Source organism: Bubalus bubalis, chromosome 3 (genome assembly GCF_019923935.1).
Source record: "Bubalus bubalis isolate 160015118507 breed Murrah chromosome 3, NDDB_SH_1, whole genome shotgun sequence".
Classification (NCBI taxonomy): Eukaryota; Metazoa; Chordata; class Mammalia; order Artiodactyla; family Bovidae; genus Bubalus; species Bubalus bubalis.
The window spans coordinates 93772904-93793228 of NC_059159.1; the positions used below are offsets into that span (position 1 = coordinate 93772904).

General features: G+C 36.2%; 1 protein-coding gene across 13 annotated transcripts in view; it reads left to right on the top strand.

Moving 5' to 3' along the window:
* The window catches only part of MPDZ (multiple PDZ domain crumbs cell polarity complex component), a 168079-nt gene that overhangs the window by 65640 nt on the left and 82114 nt on the right, over positions 1-20325 (top strand). For 10 of the 13 annotated variants that reach the window (XM_044939853.2, XM_025281520.3, XM_044939857.2 and 7 more), the window contains 9 exons: positions 4706-4886; positions 5717-5806; positions 9244-9341; positions 11803-11949; positions 12784-12948; positions 14339-14524; positions 15659-15868; positions 18139-18255; positions 19630-19794. In XM_044939853.2, the coding sequence (XP_044795788.1) occupies positions 4706-4886; positions 5717-5806; positions 9244-9341; positions 11803-11949; positions 12784-12948; positions 14339-14524; positions 15659-15868; positions 18139-18255; positions 19630-19794 (1359 nt within the window). The remainder of the gene's footprint in view (positions 1-4705; positions 4887-5716; positions 5807-9243; positions 9342-11802; positions 11950-12783; positions 12949-14338; positions 14525-15658; positions 15869-18138; positions 18256-19629; positions 19795-20325) is intronic. The other 3 variants (XM_044939850.2, XM_044939852.2, XM_044939856.2) reach the window with 3 other exon arrangements.

Consider the following 20325-nt stretch of genomic DNA (forward strand, 5'->3'; position numbering starts at 1 on the left):
TTTATTTTCTATAGGAAAAGGTCTTCCTTTTCCCCTGGAGGAAATCTTGGTCAAGTTATTATTCTCAGAGTAAAATGTCCTATGGCCAATCAGGATCACCAAATACAGCTCTAATTTAGTAATTAAAGATTTCCCATCCTAAATGATATTCTAATTTCAACCCCCACCCTGGCCTAGCAGAAGCCTACTATGAACTGGTAGAGATAGAGAGTGCACTCCTAGTCTGTCTTCCATACCGAGCTTTTCTTTTCCTCCCTCCCCTTCTTGTTATGCCTGCTGACCCTTACCAGTGTGAAGGAAGAGAGTAAAAGACAGCAAGGCACTTCATCCCTGACTGGCACTTCTGTAACATGGTTTTTTGCTCTGTGAGCCTGGCTCATGCTTAAATGTGACAGTCACTTAGGTTTCCTTCTTGGGTTTCTGGGAGACCCTACTAGAGATATTTGACCGAGCGTTCCATGACAGATGGTGGATTTTTCATCTGACTGACTCTTCTTCCCTTTGGCTGCAGTTTATCAACATTCTGCTCCATAAATTCTCGTTTTTGGGCACCATCATTCCCTAGGGGTACTCTTGGGTAGGTTTCAAGGTGGCTCCAGCCTGGCTTTCTCGTGTGTGTGAGTGTGTGTATGCATTTGTGTGTGTGTGTGTGGCCCCCTTCTGATCTGTGCCCAGACAGAGTCAGGCTGTCAAACAGTTCTCAACATAATAGCAGTTTTCTCTTGTTTCACTGTCAGAGCAGTTAAAGAGCCTCGCCCTTAACCTCCTGATAGAGCTAAACACAAGGTACTTACTGCATCCTTCCTTACAACATGTGACACAGCTCTTTGGACTTGTGGTCATAGGTTGAACATCTATGTAGGGATTTATAGCACTCTTCTCTAAAAAAGCAAAGCAACCTCCTCTTACTTGCTGTTAAGTCACTTCAGTCGTGTCCGACTCTGTGTGACCCCATAGATGGCAGCCCTCCAGGCTCCCCTGTCCCTGGGATTCTCCAGGCAAGAACACTGGAGTGGGCTGCCATTTCCTTCTCCAATGCAGGAAAGTGAAAAGTGAAAGTGAAGTCGCTCAGTTGTATCCGACTTTTAGCCACCCCATGGACTGCAGCCTACCAGGCTCCTCCGTCCATGGGATTTTCCAGGCAAGAGTACTGGAGTGGGGTGCTATTGCCTTCTCCGACCTCCTCTTAAGTCTTTGTTAATCTCTAACAGCCCAGCCCTTTAATGTCCTAAATGTGTACAGATTATAATTCCAGACTGCTTAAATTTCTGCTTTGTGGTCTTCTCATAACACACTTTGGTATAAGATATAATTATAACATTTCATGCTATAATTGATGCTATCAGATGCTATCTTATGATACTATAGGATAACATCGTAGCATTTCAACCATAATTTCCATTTTCATATATGTTACACTGAGTATAAAATTTTGGGTTCATAATTTATTTCACAAGGTATCTGCTCACTCTGTTTCATAGAAGCTAATAGGCTTTTTTCTTTTGATTTTTGAAATCCAAGAATTTAATCAAGATTTGTCTGAGTGTTAGTCTTGTTTCTAGTTTTTCATATACCTCTGATTTATAGAGGCAGATTTCTTTATCTCCTCATAATTTCCTTGATTATTTTTCCTTAGTTATTTCCTTCTCCCATGTAATTTTTTGTAATTATATTGATTTGCTGCTGCTGCTGCTGCTGCTAAGTTGCCTCAGTCGTGTCCGACTCTGTATGCAGCCTACGAGGCTTTTCCGTCCATAGGATTCTCCAGGCAAGAACACTGGAGTGGATTGCCATTTCCTTCTAGATCAGCCTTATTATGTCTTCAGTCTTATGTCCCTGATCATTTTTATCTACCTGTTCTTATCCTCTGAAAGCGTAGGAAAGTTGCATATTCCTGTCTTCCATTCCATAACTTTGTACAGTATGTAAAATGCTGTTGATGCCTTCATTGCAATAGTTTTCTTTTTTCTTTTTTGGTAGATACTTGTTTCTTCTTTGTATGTATTCTCTCCACTTCCATAAATACAATGAAAAATGAATCTCTTTGAAGAGAAGCTTCAGAAAATATCACTCTGTTCCCTGCAGTGACGGTCTCATTGGAAAATATTTGTACTCAGGCTTCAGGGCACACATTTTCTTTCAGACTGTGGTATTCTATTCCTGTGACCTTTTTTTTTTCTCATAGATCTGTGAGAACTATGCTTGTGCAAAAGGGAGATGAGATGGATTTTTATACAAATAGTTCAGGAATTGCAAAGCAAGAAGGAGAAAGTTTAAATTTACAAGTCAGTTTCACTTGTAGATTGATAGACTATAGAGGAAACCAGGAAAACAGGATGAAGAACATTGTGTGTCTGTACTGACAGGTGGTTTTCTGTGCGTGTTGTGGAGTTGATTGGGGTCGTGTGTGGATGCATGTGTGTGCATAGTGTGACTTCATTGCGTGTATATGATTCTGTGTGGCGTATGCTCCCAGCTTGGTGTGATGCCTGGCACTTGATTGGTTTTTGGAATCACCAGTTGAAGTCCACATGTACCTTCTGACTGGCTCCTGTTAATGAAAGACAGTTGTTGGATTTTACCGATGTTTCATCTGGCAGACCACACAAGATGTTCCCTCACATGTAGATGCAGCTGCCCTGCCTTCAGTCTGGTCATATTCAGACCATTCCTCATAGAAGTTCCTCCAAGTTACTGGTATAAGGACTTGTCTTCTTCCATGGTTTCCAGCTTTGTTTTAGTGTTTTCTCTGTTGTTATATTTTAATTAGTCTTTCTAAAAGGGAATCAATAAGATAGAGATGGGAGGAAAGAGGAGAGAGTTAGACACCTATGTTAAAGTTGCCATTTAGTACAAAAGTATACAAAACTTAACTTGCAGAGTATCAGACTGATCATTTCAATCAGAGGTCTCTAGATTTTTTTTTTTAATATCCTCATTGTTTTAAAAAAAAAAAAACTATGTCAATCTATCAAGCGATCAGTCGATCTATAACCTATTCCTTTCTCCTTCCTTTTTTCTCCTATCTATGTATTTATATATGCTATATGATATATAATGCATCTTGTTTTATATATTTATTATATATTATTTTATATACAAAGTTAATATATGAATTATATATGTGTGTATATAAAACTAAATGGGATTTAAAAATATATTTAATTATGAATTTTATTACATTCTTCCAGAAACCTCTACAGTAAAGGTACTTCATCTTGGAGATCACTGATAACAGGTCTTATTGTAGTTCTCATTCACTTGGTAAATATTTGAATGCCTACTATGGTCAGGACTGTGTTCAGAAAAGCATGATACTTACATAGCCATTTTACAGCTATTTCACAATTCAAAAGGTGTATCAGTGACTTTGAATTTCAGCATTAATTGTATTGTACTACTTTTTCAACTTTCCAAATTTTTCCTTTTAAAATTTTGTGTATTTTAAAAATTAAGCGGTTATAACCTGCATTTATTTATTCAGAAATATAATTTGCTTCACAAGTAAATCTTTGCCATATGAGCCAGTTTCCCATTTGTGAATATCTACTCTGAAAACAGCACTGGTTTTGTTGTGTGTGTGTGTGTGTATGTGTGTGTGTGTGTGTGTGTGTCCGCATGGCTTGTGGGTTGTGTTCCCCACTCAGAGATGCCTGAACCAGGGCCGTCAGCAGTGAGAACACAGAGTCCTAACCACTGGACTGCCAGGGAATTCCCAGCATTTTGTTTTGCTGACACACAGAACCTGTCCTCTTGGAGGATGCAGTCATAGACCAAATAATGCTGGAAAACATAAAATTAAATTTCTGTTAAATGCCATGAAGGAGAATTGGTAAAGGGGGCTTTAAGTGTAGTCATGGGCATCAGTAGCTTAATTGTGGAAATAACTATTGAACTAAGCAGTTATGGGCTTCTTCTCAGTGAATAAATTAGAAGCAGTGTGGGCTGGAGAGACTGAGGGAACTGAATTTGCAAAGACCTCATGACTGGAAGGAGTGCTGCAAGTCAGAGAAAGGGAAACGATCCTCTGGAGCTGGAGGGCAGAGAAATAGACAGGATGCTGCAGGATGAGGTCGATGATGCAAGGTGGGGTTGACACGGGCCATTCTAAGCCACATTGAGGATTGGGAGCACATCTTAAGGATTGTTCTGTGTAAGGCGGGGTGGGGTGATAGGATCATATCTGTAGTTTGCAAAGATCACTGGGCCACCCTCAAGTGTTTTGTCCTTTGTGAACAGGAAAAAGGGAAAATATTTTTAGAAGAGACAAAGATATAAAAAAGGAAGGTAGTTTCGTCATCTTTCTTTGGAATTTGTCAGCACTCTCAGTGACCACTTTCTTCACGATCATCTATACCTCTGTGTCCTACCTAGTATTGGTTTCCAAGCTTGACTGTGTATTTGGATCTCTTGAGAAATATAGAAGAATATTTTAAGAGACAGAGAATCCTGGGCCTCACCCTGAGACCCGCTGGCTTATAATTTCTAGAAGAGAGACTCCATCACTTATATTAAAACAAATGAAACACCCCTGCGTGATTCCAGTGCATCTGAGCTAGTACTGGTCCCCAAATAGGTGTCAGCCCATTCCCTAACTAGGGGAGTACTCATTCCTAATTCAGTTCTCACTGACCAGCAGTAACCACGTGTCTCATGAGTTGGTATCCTTTTATTTTTACCATGTCTTGATCTAACCCTACCATAGGTAGATGGCACAAACCTTCAGGGTTTTACCAATCAACAAGCAGTGGAGGTGTTGCGACACACGGGGCAGACTGTGCACCTGACGCTCATGAGAAGAACTAAGCAGGATGCTGAACTGGCGTCGCGGGAGGACGTCACAAAAGACGCAGTTTTGTCTCCTGTTAATGCAAATGTTAGCAAAGGTGAGGACACATGAGTCTGATTTTTCGGTTAGACTCATAACAGTTTTTTTCTAATTCTGAAATTATTTAAAGAACATCTTAGTTGTAACTATTCATTAAGAACCAAGTAAAAAGGGATTTTAATATAGTGGGGATTAACTGCAACCAGGGATTTGTCCGTTAACTGTAGAAACAACTTCTGAATAAAGCAAATTTCTGTCCTGTTTTCTCAGTCACCACTTCTCACTTAGAATCATGTACAGTCATTTCCCTTTCTGCTGTTGCCTTACTTTGGGATGTCATTGATACATTTTCTCTTTAGGGGGAAGTTTGTTCTGCCTAGATTATGTATGTGAGCCCTGTAATGTTTCCAAATTGCCCAGCCTTTTCTTGAAAGAATCCGCTTTAAGTCAGTGTCTAGGCTTGACTAGCTCAGTCGGTAGACCATGAGACCCTCATTTCCACATTTAGAAATGTCATTCATAGTGTTTGTACATGAACATCTCTGAAAATTACCAAAATTCCCGCGTAGCCCTCTGATGTAAGCATTTATTCGTAGAAGTCAGGCTGTTGGTTTGAAAGTGTGTTTCATTTCTCAAGCTGTTGACCATTTATTCCACACACTACTAATTGCAGACCAGGAAACAGGGAGGCAAATCCCAGGGGAATTTTATCACTTCTTTGTTCCATTAGCAGGAGAACTTTCCTGTAAGTACCTATGATTGTTGAAAACTAAATTTAGATACAAAAAGTTAGCTCTCATCTAGGTGTTCAAATAAAGTGGAGTTTGAAAAAGTCAAGTTGCTTGATTATATTACAGGCCCAAGTGCTAAAATCTTCTTATCTTTAAGATAATTATCAAGAAGATGAAGATTCTTTATCTCTGAGGAGAAACGCCAGCATATTACCAATTGAAGAAGAAGGTAAACACACGGAACCAGGTTATTATGATATTTATTACTTTTTTTAGAGAAATGACTTTTACAGATGTGGTTCAACCTCTATGGATATATTATAAATTATTAGAAAAATGGCTTTCAAAAAAGAGTGTTAAATCCTTGTTTAGAGATGTGATTAATTGCTCTAGTTGTTTAAAATTGTTTATTTATAACTGGCAGATTTTCTTGCTGAGTCAGTCTTCATTTTTTTAAAACTAGAGCCTTTAGAAATCATTCTGTTACAGGGTTTTATTTCATTCCCCTTGTTTCTTAAGATATAACCAATATATGTCTTACTGAAAAGCAACAGTAAAGGGTTAAAGCATTTAAAAAATAAACATAAAAAATGAATCTTTAAAGCATAAACTTTTAAATGAAAGTATGACTATTTTGCAGGCTTTTTCTCCAAATTTTTTTCACACTGCTTAAAGAAATTTTACGGCATCATTGTTACACATAGTTATGTCAACATGTTGCTGCCATCTTTCTAGGCTGGGTGGTCCATGCTTCCTTGACCTGTCATATTGCTTTAGGTGTTTGACATATTAAATCCACTGAATGAAGCCCAAGACAGATTTCCTTATGGGAATTCTGCCCTTCACTAAATAGTTATATCAAAGTGCTGCAGTTCATTTAAATATTTGCTCCTTCATTGTTAAGTATTTTTCTTGCTGAAAATTGTGATTTAACTTTTTTGGTTTAAGTGAATATTTGTTATCCCAAGAGTGAGTAGGATTCTCAGGTGTTAATCACAGTCTGCAATTTTTACACTAGTAAGTGTAGGAATTATTTAGGATAAAGTGAATATCGCAAGTACTTTGTTGTTTAGTCGCTCTTTCATGTCCGACTCTGTGACCACATAGACTGTAGCACGCCAGTTTCCCTGTCCTTCACTATCTCTTGTAGTTTGCTCAAACTCATGTCCATTGAGTCTATGCCATCCAACCATCTCATCCTGTGTTGCCTCTCTATCATCCTGCCCCCAATCTTTCCCAGCATTAGGGTCTTTTCCAATGAGTTGGCCCTTTGCATCAGGTGGTCAAAGTATTGGAGCTTCAGCATCAGTCCTTCCAATGAATATTCAGGGTTAATTTCCTTTAGGATTGACTGGTTGCTGTCCAAGGTACTCTCAAGAGTCTTCTCTAGCACCACAGTTTCTGGAAAAGGATAAAAAATGATTCAAAGCATGAAACTCGACATAGTAGATGGAGTGAGTGTAGTGTATGGCCTTAAAGGCTCAACTGTCTGTTTTACTTCGGTGATGTGCATTGAGAGTGAGAGAGTCTAGACTTGGGATCAGGAGTCCCACAATCTTTTTAAAATAAAGGAAAAAATATCTAAGTGATTCTAGTGCCTCTACTCAAGTGCTGTTCCTCAGACAAGGGATATGATATCGTTGCCTCTTCCACAGAAATTCAACTCATTGTGTGAGCCTGGGCAAGTCATTTGACTTTTCAGTAACATCAGAAGATTGGACTTTCGGGTTTTTTTAAATATGCCTGGAATCTCATCTTGGGACATATGGGGAAGAGGGAACATGGAGGGTTTTTGTGACTGTAGATTGATTGAATGAATACAAATCTTTTATTATTAGCTTACAGATTCCTACTTTCTTTATGCAGAATCTCACCCTCCTTGAATCACTGCTCACTTGTATAACCACTGCAGAATCAGAGAAATGGGTTATGGGAGGAGGTGGGACTGAACTGACCCTCCTGTTTTTAACTCTCATCAGGTTGAAAGGTTTCCTATAATCTGTGTTCACTCCTGCACATGTATCCTCTCAGCACTGAATATGCTTTTGAAGAGAAAAATACTTATTTTGGGGAGCTAGTCTCCAGATTTTTAAAGAAATATATAGTTTACTGTTTCTAGTTTCTCAAGGAGAAAGCTGAATATTATTAATTTAAAGCATAAAAAACCTGAATAGGCCTGGAGTGAAAGCCCATTCATTCCACTAACAAGCAGGCAGTTAATGAGACATCTGAACTTTAGAATACTCTTTAAATTTGAGAATTGAATGCTAAAAGTGATGTTGAAAATCTAATTTAGGGAGTAGTGCCTTGTAAAGATTTTTTTAAAAGACAGCATTTATGAGTAAGAAATATTATGGCATAGGAAATCCTTGAATATGACTTGAAAATTATCCTCAACCAGTTTATTTTAATTCAGTATTGTTTACATAATTGTTTTGTGACTTTCTTCACAAAATAGATTTCACTTTCCTTTTTTTTTTTTTTACCAATTAATATGATTCCTATTATAGGGTTTTAATTTAATCTACATTTCCCATTTGTTTCTTATTTTTTATTTATATTTTCTCATTGTACATGGAGTACATGGAGTTGCATCTATTATTTGTTAATTTCTTTTGTTTATTTTTTTCTGAGTCATAGCATGTTCCTTTCTGTACTCTGTAGAACCAAATGAAAATGAAAGAGATTAACATAGAAGGCAGCATAGTTTTTTAATAGTCACTAGAGGGCCATCAAGCGAATCCTAGAGCTACTTAGAGTCCTTATTCTTTCAAATAAAAGTTAGATAATATATGGATACTTTAATTGAAATACAGTTAAGACCTAAAAGATATCTCTTAAAAGAGAATAGTGTTGGAATATACAGTTCTAAAGTGAATTGTTAAAATGTGTAGAGAAATAAGAGTAAATCATATATTAGGAGAAGAGTCAAATTTATTATTGTCATGTCGGTTCTTCCTCAGTTCTTGTCTCATTTCAACAAAAATTTGGTATGACGGACTAAAGGGTTTAGAACAACAGACAATTACAGCTCAGTTCATCTCAAGCAGACAGATCTTTTATCAGACAGACACTCCGAAGACATGGGAGCAGGCCAACCCCAAAGGAGTTGTCATCCCTCTTTCTGATTCCTCTTGGTGTCCCCCTTTTTATACTTTCTGTCTCCTCCTTTTGGTTATGCCCTGTGCAAAATGCAAAATAGGGCTTGCACTCACCACCAGTTAGTGAAAGTGAATGCAAATGGGCACCCGCTCGAAGCCTATTGACAACTCCAAGTTAACAGCAGGATATGTTGTTTATGCCTTCCCATAATTCAGTCTTTTGTCAGATATATGTGTGTGTGTGTGTGTGTAGAGTATTTATGGACCCTTAGTGGGCTCCTTCCTAGCTACCTAAAGGTTACCTGGAGAAGCCCCTGTGGTTAGTGTGCCTTGGGCACATGTGCCCGAGTTGGAAAAATCTGTGGTTATTTTGTAGCATATTTGTGAGCTCCCCTGGATGTGTCTAGGATGGGGTTTAGAGATCAGCTTGCATCCTTTTCAGCCGGGCCACCCCTCATTGCTCATGCCTGACTTCCTACCTAACAGTATGACAGACAGGTTCTCATCCTGTGTCTCTGGTACAGAATATTGAAACATGGAGATTTTTGTAGTATGTCACTAATTGTGTCTACTCTTCCATTAGTGTCAGCTGAGAGAGAAGAAATAGAAGATGCTCAACAACAGGAAGCTGCCCTGCTGACCAAGTGGCAAAGGATTATGGGGATTAATTATGAAATTGTGGTACGTTAGCTTCCCCTCCCCAACTTCCTAACTTGTGAACTGTATTTGAGCGGGGAGTTTCTGATAGTAATAAAGGTGACTGTTATAGTCAAAGATGTCTATTGTAAATAGTCCTAGAGAAGTTGCAAACACCAGGGTTTTTTTCAAAGACCTAAATGTGCTGATTCAGATATTTAAAAATTCAAATTGGAGAAAGTTGGATAGTAAATAACCAAGGTGCTAAAGTACATGGAATGGAAGTTTTAGAACTTATAATTCATGACTATTTCTGGTTGTAGTGTATATTATATAGATAAAAGGAAGAGTTTTTCTGATTCTCATTCCTGGCATTTATGGAAATAATCTGTATAGAATGACAGAATTTACTTGAAAATAAAACAAAAATCATCATGACTTAGTACAGAATTGTAAAAAGAACTTTTTCCTATTTACTCTTTATCATTCTTATGCTCTTACCCTTCTTGAGGATTTTTAGTCTGCATGCTTTTTTCATTTTACTTAGGCCATAGTGAACCATTTCATGTTTATTTAACAACTTGCATACCTAGAGTAGCAGTTGTAATCTGCTATTCTAAAAAGTGTTTTAATGAAGTGGACATTGATTATGAATCTTTAGGTATATACCAGCAAATTTCAGGAATTTCAAAAGGAACAGTAAAATACTTGGTTAGGTAAAAATTTTCATATTGCTTATGATGTTCAAGTAGCTCTAGATTAAAGGTGATAAAACCCAAAAGATAATTACATATAATATTACTAAAAATAACATTTACTGAGTACTTTGTGTCAAGCAGTATTCTCAGTGTTTCTTTTAATCCTCATTACAAAGTTTTTTTTTAATCAATTTGTATCAAATAAGATTTGAGTAAGTACAGCTGTGACTACCATTTTTTTTTTTAATTTTATTTTATTTTTAAACTTTACATAACTGTATTAGTTTTGCCAAATATCAAAATGAATCCGCCACAGGTATACATGTGTTCCCCATCCTGAACCCTCCTCCCTCCTCCCTCCCATTTTAAATTGAGTCAAGAAAGAATACAACAAAGTCCAGCTTAACTATGGTTAGTTTAGCATGAAACGAAAGTTGGGAGGTTCCTTTGTGGGGTGGGGTTAACATGGCTGGCACGCACAACTGAAACTGCACTCCTTTGGGTCATACTTGAGTGGTAAGAGGACGCTTTCACTAGCCACTCCTCACAGAGGTCAGAATGGAGAGTGGACTTTCAACTGCCCTTTGTCTACATGTTATTTTGGTGGCACTTCCAGTAATGTATCAAGGTTGAAAATTTATAAGTCAGAAAGGGCTAAGCTGTTTATAGGCCCTTATCAAACACAGGTAAATATGACATGTCTGGATTTACAATTGCTTCCTATGTAGTTACACAGCACAAATGAAGTAATAGGAGGAGTGGGGTAGTAGAAAGAAGCATTGATAGATGTATTTGGGGACGTGGACGGCTGCATGGAAGAAGTGATACCTAAATAAGGAATTAAAGAATTTTGTCAACAATAGATTTAAAACTCAGATAATGCAGCTTCCAGTATTAACTCTGTGCTCATTATCATTAAGATTTGAAAAAGATCTTTTATAATTAAACAGTATTTTTCTCAGTCTGTCTATCACTCAGTTCCCTTAACTATAAAGGGGATAAAGCAGATCGTCTTTAGTATACTTTCTGATTTTAATATTATAGTGATTGGACTGTCTGTAAAAATAGTGATTTCCTAATGTTCTTCGTTATTTAGAGTAACAGTAGAAAATAAAAAGTTTACTCTCCTGTTTTAAGCTTTGATTCACTTTTAAAGACAAGTGTTGTCCCCTTGATACAGTGTATGGTCCAGAGCCTGGGCCATGGGTTCAGACTGCTGAGGTTCAAAGCGCTTTTGTTTGCTGCGTGACTATTGAAACTGATCTCTCAGAACCTCATTTTTGTAAGTTTGGAAGCAGGGATAGACATTGTACCTATTTATGAAAAGTAAGTGAGATAATCTGCGTAATGGGATTAGTGTAGTCCTAGCACATGGAAGGTGGTAAGGGTGTGTCTTTGTGTGGTTTGAGCTCAGGCTTCTGGTTTTATCAGTGGTCCTCTGACTACCCTCCATCTGGTATCAGCATCTTCGATAACACAGAGTATCTTGGAAGCTTGCACCTGGCTGCTTCCTCTTGGTTTGTGTTGGTTCAGGGAACTAATAGACATCAATACTCTTTCCAAGGCAAAACGCTAAAGGTTTGCAGCTTTAAAATAAGGTTTTTTTTTTTTTTTTTTAATTTTATTTTTAAACTTTACATAACTGTATTAGTTTTGCCAAATATCAAAATGAATCCGCCACAGGTATACATGTGTTTTTTGAAGCTTTTGTGAGAAATTTGACCTTCTGGGGGGTGAACATAAAATACATATACAGCAAAAGAAAAAAAAAAGAATATTAAAAATCGTGATGATATCTCTCCTTTCAGGTGGCTCGTGTGAGCAAGTTCAGCGAGAACAGCGGGTTGGGGATAAGTCTGGAAGCAACAGTAGGCCATCATTTTATTCGATCTGTCCTCCCGGAAGGTCCTGTTGGACACAGTGGGAAGCTTTTCAGTGGAGATGAGCTGTTGGAAGTAAGCAAGCTATTCCATCTTCCCCTTCGTAAATAAAATTCTGAAAAAGCTGTGGGATGCTTAATGTGGTAAACAATTAAGTTCTTATTTTAAGTTCCTCCTCCAAAGGGTACTTGAGAGAGATACACAAGTAAAACTTTACCCAGAGCAGAAATTTCCAAGCTGTATATACATTGATCATCAGACCTAATTCCATGCATGGTTTTTGTTTGTTTTAGGTCCAAAGAATATAAAAATTGTCTTTACATTTTTTTAAACGTTCAAATTTTAGAATAGGTAATATATTCACGTTTCATAATCACATATAAGACAAAAATATACTCCAGTGAGAAGTGTTTTTTTCTGTCCCAACCGTTCATTAGGTGTAACTGCTTATTATTGGTTCTATGCAATCTTCCAGATATTTTTAATGAATATGTATGAAAATTTGAACTTATTAATTTATCCTACTTTTAAAATGTATTAGTATATAATAAAATACATGCCATTTTTTATCTTGAACTTTTTCATTTCATGGTAATATATCATTTTAAAACAAGCTTTATTCTTTGGGAACAATTTTATTAATTCTCCCTTTCTAAACTATTACACAGGCATATGAAACATGGGTGAAAGCTAGTGATCTTTCTGTGACTACTTTAGAAAGTCCAATTCCAATAAGACTGTAGTGTTGCATGTAAATTATTTTAGGCAACACTACTGCAGATCCGGCCATAGTTCTGAGCATAGTATAGCTATGATCATCCCTTGAGTACAATTTATATTAATGTAATAAAAAATTGCTTTGAAGTGTTAGGAAGTGTTCTTTCTTGGTCAACTTTTCTTTTTGCACAGGTGAATGGCATAACTCTACTTGGGGAGAATCACCAGGATGTGGTGACTGTTTTGAAAGAGCTGCCCATAGAGGTGGCAATGGTGTGCTGCCGTCGAACGGTGCCACCCGCTGCCCCGTCGGAGTTGGAGAGCCTGGACTTACGTGGCGTTGAACTAACAGAAAAGGTATCAGACACGCAGATACGGGAGACTAATCTGAATGTATAATGGGAAGGCTATATGGCGTTTAAAAATCTTTAAGCCTTTTTTTCTCTTACTTGGTACTGATTTCCTCACAAATCCTGTGGCGTATAGGCTAGATCTTGGAGTCAGACAGACATAGATTTGAATCAGGCTTGACCCTTACTCTCTCTGTGACCATGAGCAAGTCACTTCATCTTTCTGAATCTCACTTTTCTTGAGGTAAAGTGTCAGTCATTAGGTATTATTACAAAATAGGTGCTTCTATAATTTATTCATAGTATTCCGATGAAGTAGACACTTGTGCCCCTTAATAGAGGGAAAATTTAATATGAAAGTAGCGAATATATAGTACATATCTAGTCAAAGATACTTTTGTATAACCTCCCCAGCTCAGTGCTTGTCATGTGGGTGATAAGAATAGGGGAAAATAAGAAACATAATGCCAAATTCTGTAGAAACCAGTCTAGCACCATACATATCCAGATATATTTTATGTGATATAAATGGGATTATTACAATAAACCAGGTGGACAGATTTGCATCCATGGTCCTACTGTACAATAATTGTTAAAAAAGCAAAGATAGCATTTAAAGTAACATTTCATCATCAAAAACATGTTTTTCCTATCTAATGTCTTCAAGAGATATACAAAACTGAAATAATCTAGATTCACTGTAATATATTTGACTAAAAGACGCTAATGTTTGGACCCCTATTTTTGTGCCAAGTGCTTTTTAAATATTACCTTAATCCGCAAAAATTCTTTGAGATGGATAACTGTGAAGCCCAGGTTAAGAATGCAGCTCAAGGCAACACAGATAAAATGAAAATAATAGAGGAAGTCTTCAGGCCAAGGCCAGTGTGTCTTCAGATATCATCTTGCCACTGTGCATGTTAATTTATTAATAAAATAATCACGTGCACAACTCATAGGATTTTAGAACCCTTGTTTGCTCAGTGTGTAGAACTTATACATACAGCCATTTCCTCTTGAATTGTTCTACTTTATCATAAGCATTCTTTTTCTTTAATATCAAAAATAGCTTTACATTTCTTTTTCTAATAACAGATGTGATTCAGACACTGATGAAAAAAGGTGAAAATTACACAGAATTATGCTGCTAAGATAGAATCACTATATATTTTTATGGAAGCTCTTTGACCCATACATTTTAAGTGCCTGTTACAAGTTAGGTTATTTCTAAGTTGCTACCTTAATTCATAAAGATTTCTTGGTAAACTATTGCTGCTCATATGTGAATGCTATATTCTGGACAGATGCTGGGAATCTCCCTTTTCCTCATAGTGTTGGTATGTACATCTGCAGATCTAGTACATCTGAAATAAGAGCTGTCTGGTCTGTTTATCCAGCCTCATGTAGATCTAGGTGAGTTCATCGGGTGCTCGGAGACAGAGGATCCTGTGCTGGCAATGACTGATGTGGGTCGGAATGCAGAGGAAGTTCAAGGACCTTTGGCTATGTGGGAAGCCGATATTCAGAACATAGAGCTGGAGAAAGGGAGCCAAGGACTTGGTTTTAGCATTTTAGATTACCAGGTAAATATATCCTACTTCTAACAAATTTTGTTAAAAAGAGATAACAGATGCTAAATGCATATTGTTACTGGCAGAGCAAAAGTAGATAATACTTTAGAGTCATCAAATATGTGTTCTTGTTTCTAATCTTTCAGAATAATAATTTATAATAAGATTATTATTATAAAGCATTTTTTTGGCATTGAGATTTTTGAGCTCTTTTATATTTCAGCTCTTGGAAATTTGAAGACTATGCAGATTACTTTTTAGGAATATCATAGAAATACAGTTTTCCTGTTTCTTTGGGGAATATATCTAAATTGTTTTTATTTCCTTGCTCTTAATGGATGGTTCATATTTGAACCATATTTGGTAACACAGAAACTATCAAATACTTCTTTTGTCTGAAATGAATGATGGATATATCATTTTGGGTATATTGTAAATTCTCATATTATTTGACCAAACTTGATGAATAATCTTAAATTAGGTCAGGTCAGGTGTAGCAGCATCCTCGTGCTGCGCTCGGTGCCGAGTTACTGAGGGGATGCTACTGCTGGGTGATGAGGTGCAGCTGCTGCTCCTCATTAATTAATACTGAGCTGGAAGGCTGTCTCATATGACTCCAGAGAGTTGTATTCTTTCTCAGGCGTGGTTCTGGAGTCTTGTTCTAATATTAAGGTTGCTGTGTATCAGAAAACACTGCATTATCAACTACGATATGGCCTCCTTCTATATTTCTTCATTCCCAAAACAAGCCCTTTCCTCAGAACACTCACATATACTGATGTTCCACAATAGTAACAGCCTGTCAGTAAATGCTGCTATTAATAATTCATGAATCTCAGATGATAGTTATAAAGTTGGACAGTTTGTCAATAGCTGAAGTCACACTTTTAAATTTACCTATAAAATTTAAAACATCTACTTGGGAACTATTGAAAGTGGGGATGCATTGTTTAGGGTGGACTCTTCCTAAACTCTTCAAAATGGAGATAGCCTTCACCCAGATAATTCACTGGAAGTGTTGTATGGAATTTTTAAAAGACACTTTGAAAAATGTACCCATCCATTACAATGCAGAGAGTGCAACCGGTAATAACATTTTTAAGTGTAGAGAGGAGTTGCCTGCTCTTTGCTTTCTCGTCCTTTCAGGATCCAGTTGATCCAGCAAGCACTGTGATCGTCATTCGTTCTTTGGTGCCTGGTGGAATTGCCGAAAAGGATGGACGACTTCTCCCTGGAGATCGACTCATGTTTGTCAATGATGTTAACTTGGAAAACAGCAGTCTCGAAGAAGCTGTCCAGGCCCTGAAGGGTGCACCATCAGGAACTGTGAGAATAGGAGTTGCCAAACCTTTGCCTGTAAGAATTCAGATTTTATTGATTTCTTTTTATTTGCAAATAAAAGTGACTTTCAGCCTTTTTGCTTCAGGTATTTTCATGATTGAATCATGACTTGTGATACTTTTCATCAGCATGGTTATTGGCTTCATGAGTGTAAAAATTTAATTTTGAGTAATTTTTTTTTTAAAGGATAAAGGAAAGAAACAGCCAGGAAGTTCAGAAATAAATTTAAAAGTTAATGTTCTGTGGTTCACTTTTAGCTTTTTTTAATTCAAAAATAAGGTCATGATCAATATACAAAGAAATGTTTTCAAAGAAATAGGCTTTAAAATATCTATACCAGTAAGTTGACATATTCGAGAAATTAATAACAAGAGCTAACAGTGGAATCTTCAGTTATAGTGGAAGAAATAGAATCTCTGTCAGAGTGGATTAAGTCCCGGTATTCTGTTGACTTCAAAATATTTGTTGTATAATTACTGCAGAGCAAGAAATTGAACTTTCTAATTTAGGTACATCAGCCTGTAGTTCTCCTCCTGGGAGGGAATAGCATTCATGTTATTAATTACTGCAATATAAAAACAACTAATAAATTCATGCTACATAATGTCAGTATGATTATTTGGTACAGTGATTGCAACATAGCACTTACCATTGAATTGCAATGAAATATTAGAGACAGTCTCAATATTTGTGTTTTTTTTCAGTGTATAAATATATTTTAAGTAGAAAAGACAAATAATATTTTCTCTTAAATAAACATAGACACATAGATATATTTGCATAAACATCGAATAAAAGTCTATTGATGTCAAAGAGTTTATTTAGATTGTAAGCTTGTTGATGTATTTAAAATGTTGAGTAGATTTTTTATGCTCTACTTTTCATTCCATACCAAATTTTGGTAACCTGTGAAAATGTATTTATGAAAACAGGAAGAAAGGAAGGGAAGAAGAAAGAAAATATTAAGCAAACCTCAAATTTAACCAGGATTGTAGGAATCAGAACAAGGGTTCAGTATGAAGAGTGTAAGAATGAAGATAGTGCATTATGGGACTCTACATATTTATTAATATTGACCATACATTTGGTTCTGGTCTTTCTGTTACACAAAGAAAATGCCAAACATGATCAATACATGTGTTTTACTGCCCTTAAGGGAAAATTGTGCCACTGAACTCTGAAACAGTCTTTTTTTTTTCCCTAGCTAGTTCCAAAATAAGTTTCTTTCATGTGAGTATTTAGTATTTCAAATTGAATATGCATTGCAATTGTGATAAATCTCATTTATATGAAGTCAGTTTTTCTAAAAATTAAGCTCATATGTATGGGCAAAGAAGATAAACATTTTTTTTCTCTGAAATACTTTTGCACATATTGGTGATACAGGGTGATGTAGGCAAGACAATTTAAATGTTTTAGCCTGTTTTGTCTTGATATTGTAAGAAGAATGCTAGGTTTTCCATCACTGTGATCATGGTTATAATTTGATTCCTCAGGAGTGCAATATAAGTGTATCGTATACATACAGAGTTGGAGGTGTATTTTAAGCCATGCTAAATTAAGAGACTTCATTGAGAGTTTACTAAAGGTCCTTGTCAAAGAAATTAACATTTTTTAAAATAATCAGGAGTGCAGTGTAAGTATATTGTATACATACAGAGTTGGTGGTGATGGTTGTATTTTGAGCCATACTAAATTAAGAGACTCCGTTGAGAGTTCACTAACTATCTTTGTCAGAGAAATTACATTCTTTAAAGTAATATTCTAGTAAGGAATGACAGAGAGATATTGGTCCTTCTTTTTAATGCTTTCTTTTTCTGCAAATTCTTCTACATCCTAACACCTAAAAGTTGCCTTATTTCTGTATTTAGAAGTCATTGTTTAACTTGAGTATTTGGTAGGTGACCAGAAGTGACCAGAAGATTATTATAATGTAAAAAATTGTTGATTTTGATAATCTTTTTGTAAGAAGGGTGAAGAAATTTGTAGAAAGGGATTCTCATCTAACAGATGATGTTGGTATTGGGATAAGCATTCTTACTGTGTCTTAAAATATAAAACTGTTCAACATGAATATTTATTATATTTCTTGCTCATCATTTATGTTAAAGTTGTTTGTTTATGATGACTTTTTAAATTGAAAACATTATTTGAAAACTTTCCAATTTTTCTTCCCACCTTACTTTTTTCTCCCCTCTCCTCTGTTTTCCCTTCCCTCCCTCTTTCCTGTTCCTCCTCTTTTTCATGAACTCATCCTCAAACACTGAGCTTCATTCTCCCTGCAGCTGTCCCCAGAAGAGGGTTATGTTTCTGCTAAGGAGGATTCCTTTTTCTACCCGCCACATTCCTGCGAGGAGGAAGGGCTGGCTGATAAAGCCCTCTTCAGGGCTGACTTGGCTCTGGTTAGTGGTGCGCTGGCTTATCAAGCTTTCTTTCAAAATCTTAAATGTGTCGTATTTTTGCTTTTCAAAACATTCTGAAGTCTTACTGTATTCTTTGTTCATTATATTTTGGAAAACTTAACATTTTATTTTCAACTTCAGTAGTTCTCACAGTTCAAAATGAGAAGAAAAGCAAACCATTATTTATCTGAAAAATGTTGGATTTGTGGCAGAAATTCAGTTAGCAGTGTATTATGTCAACATGTAAATTTAATCTTTACATCATACCAAAAGTTATTAAAGCACTTGTTTGCTCTAAATACGTACTGGAGTATCTCTAAGCATACTTTAACTGTTTTCAGTATTCAGTCATAGATCAGTTATTTTAGCTTCCTTTTAATGATGTAACAGTTATATTATTTCATTAGATATTAATAATATGAAAATCACATACATTGGTTCACTTAATGAATTAAGAGCACAAAAGCTTCCAAAAGAGGGAATGTTCATGTTTTCTATGAATACGTGTTTGTTAACATTATTGATTTACCAGAAGCTTTTACATTAAAATTTTATTTTTACTTGGTCTATATAAAATCATTAATAACTACACTTAGGGACCACTGGAGGCCAACTTTGTTGGGTGAATACATGGTTCTTGCTCCTGAGAACCTTATGGTCCGGTCGAGGAGGCAGTGCTATGTTAACACTTAATCAAGTATAAAACTAAACACCAGATATAAATATGCATATGGCATTTATACACGTGTAAAAAGTACACATCCTATTCCTAGTACTTCTTTCATTAAAGCCAGGTTCCTGACCTAAAATTTTTTTGGAGGGCTGGGAAGCATTCCTCAGTGTGACTAGAAAGGAATATTTTAAATACTTGTCTTAGTGGTGTTGGACTAGTGAGAGGTTTCAAACCTGTGAAATTCTCCATTAGTTGTTTAAAATTAATTGTGCACATCTTGCTTTGATTTTAATAATCCTGTTGTTGAAAGATACGGTTCTTCTTGTTAGTTATTTTTCAATTGCCAGCTTCTGAATCAGCCATTTGGAGTTTTGGTGTATATTGTAATCAGTACAATAATTTCACATTATAATTCCAGGTAACTGGAAAAAAGTATTTTTTTAAATTATAGAAATATTTAAACTTAGAATTGCTCCAAGCCCTTTGTTGTTACCTTTTGCCCTTTCATTGATGAGACAAAATAACCCTTGATGCTAGCGCCAGTTTGTCTTTGTTCTGTTACAGTGGTTGGTTTCTGATGTGTTGAAGAGAGTGAAGAGGTCCTGTAGAAAATAGAATAGACCAAAGAATGATACCAGTATGCCCTTTAGTCTTAGTAACAGAACAGAATTCCCATCTGATATTATTGTTTTTATTTCTAGGTGAACGCAAATGATGCTGACTTAGATGAATCTGCCTTTGAGTCTCAGTACTCTCCTGATAATGACAGTATCTACTCCACTCAAGCCTCTCTTTTATCTCTTCATGGCAGTGCTTGTAGTGATAACCTGAATTATGGTCCCTCCCTTCCATCTTCTCCTCCCAAGGTACAAAGGAAATGCCATTTTATTTATGAGAGAACTTGTTGCCCAGAGATCATTGCTAATGGGATTTTGTGGGAGTGGCATGTTAAAGACCTTCTGTTTATGCAGTGATGATTTCACTCTTAAAGTGCAGTTTCCTTTAGGTAGTGTTAGCTGAGTATCTTGTAGACTGCAAGGGACTATTTAAATCTGGGTTCTGTGATACAGTGTGATAGATACAAGAATTCAAAACTTTGATTAGGATTTGCATATTAGACAAAAATTTTAATGAAATGTATTTCTTAAATTGTGTTTTTGGCAGTGTCTACTTTGGAAAAATTTCAAGAGTAACTTTATTTTCTGAATGGTTTTAAATCTGATTTCCATGGAAAGTTGTATAGTAAAATAGTCCTTGCATTACTTTAATATTTATTATTTAAGTTGAACTTAATGCCATCATATATTTTTATATAAAATAATGCCAAAGAATACTTTACGTAAAAACCACACAGTCGATGGCAAAGAATGTTTAAGTCACTGGAAGTGAATGAAGAA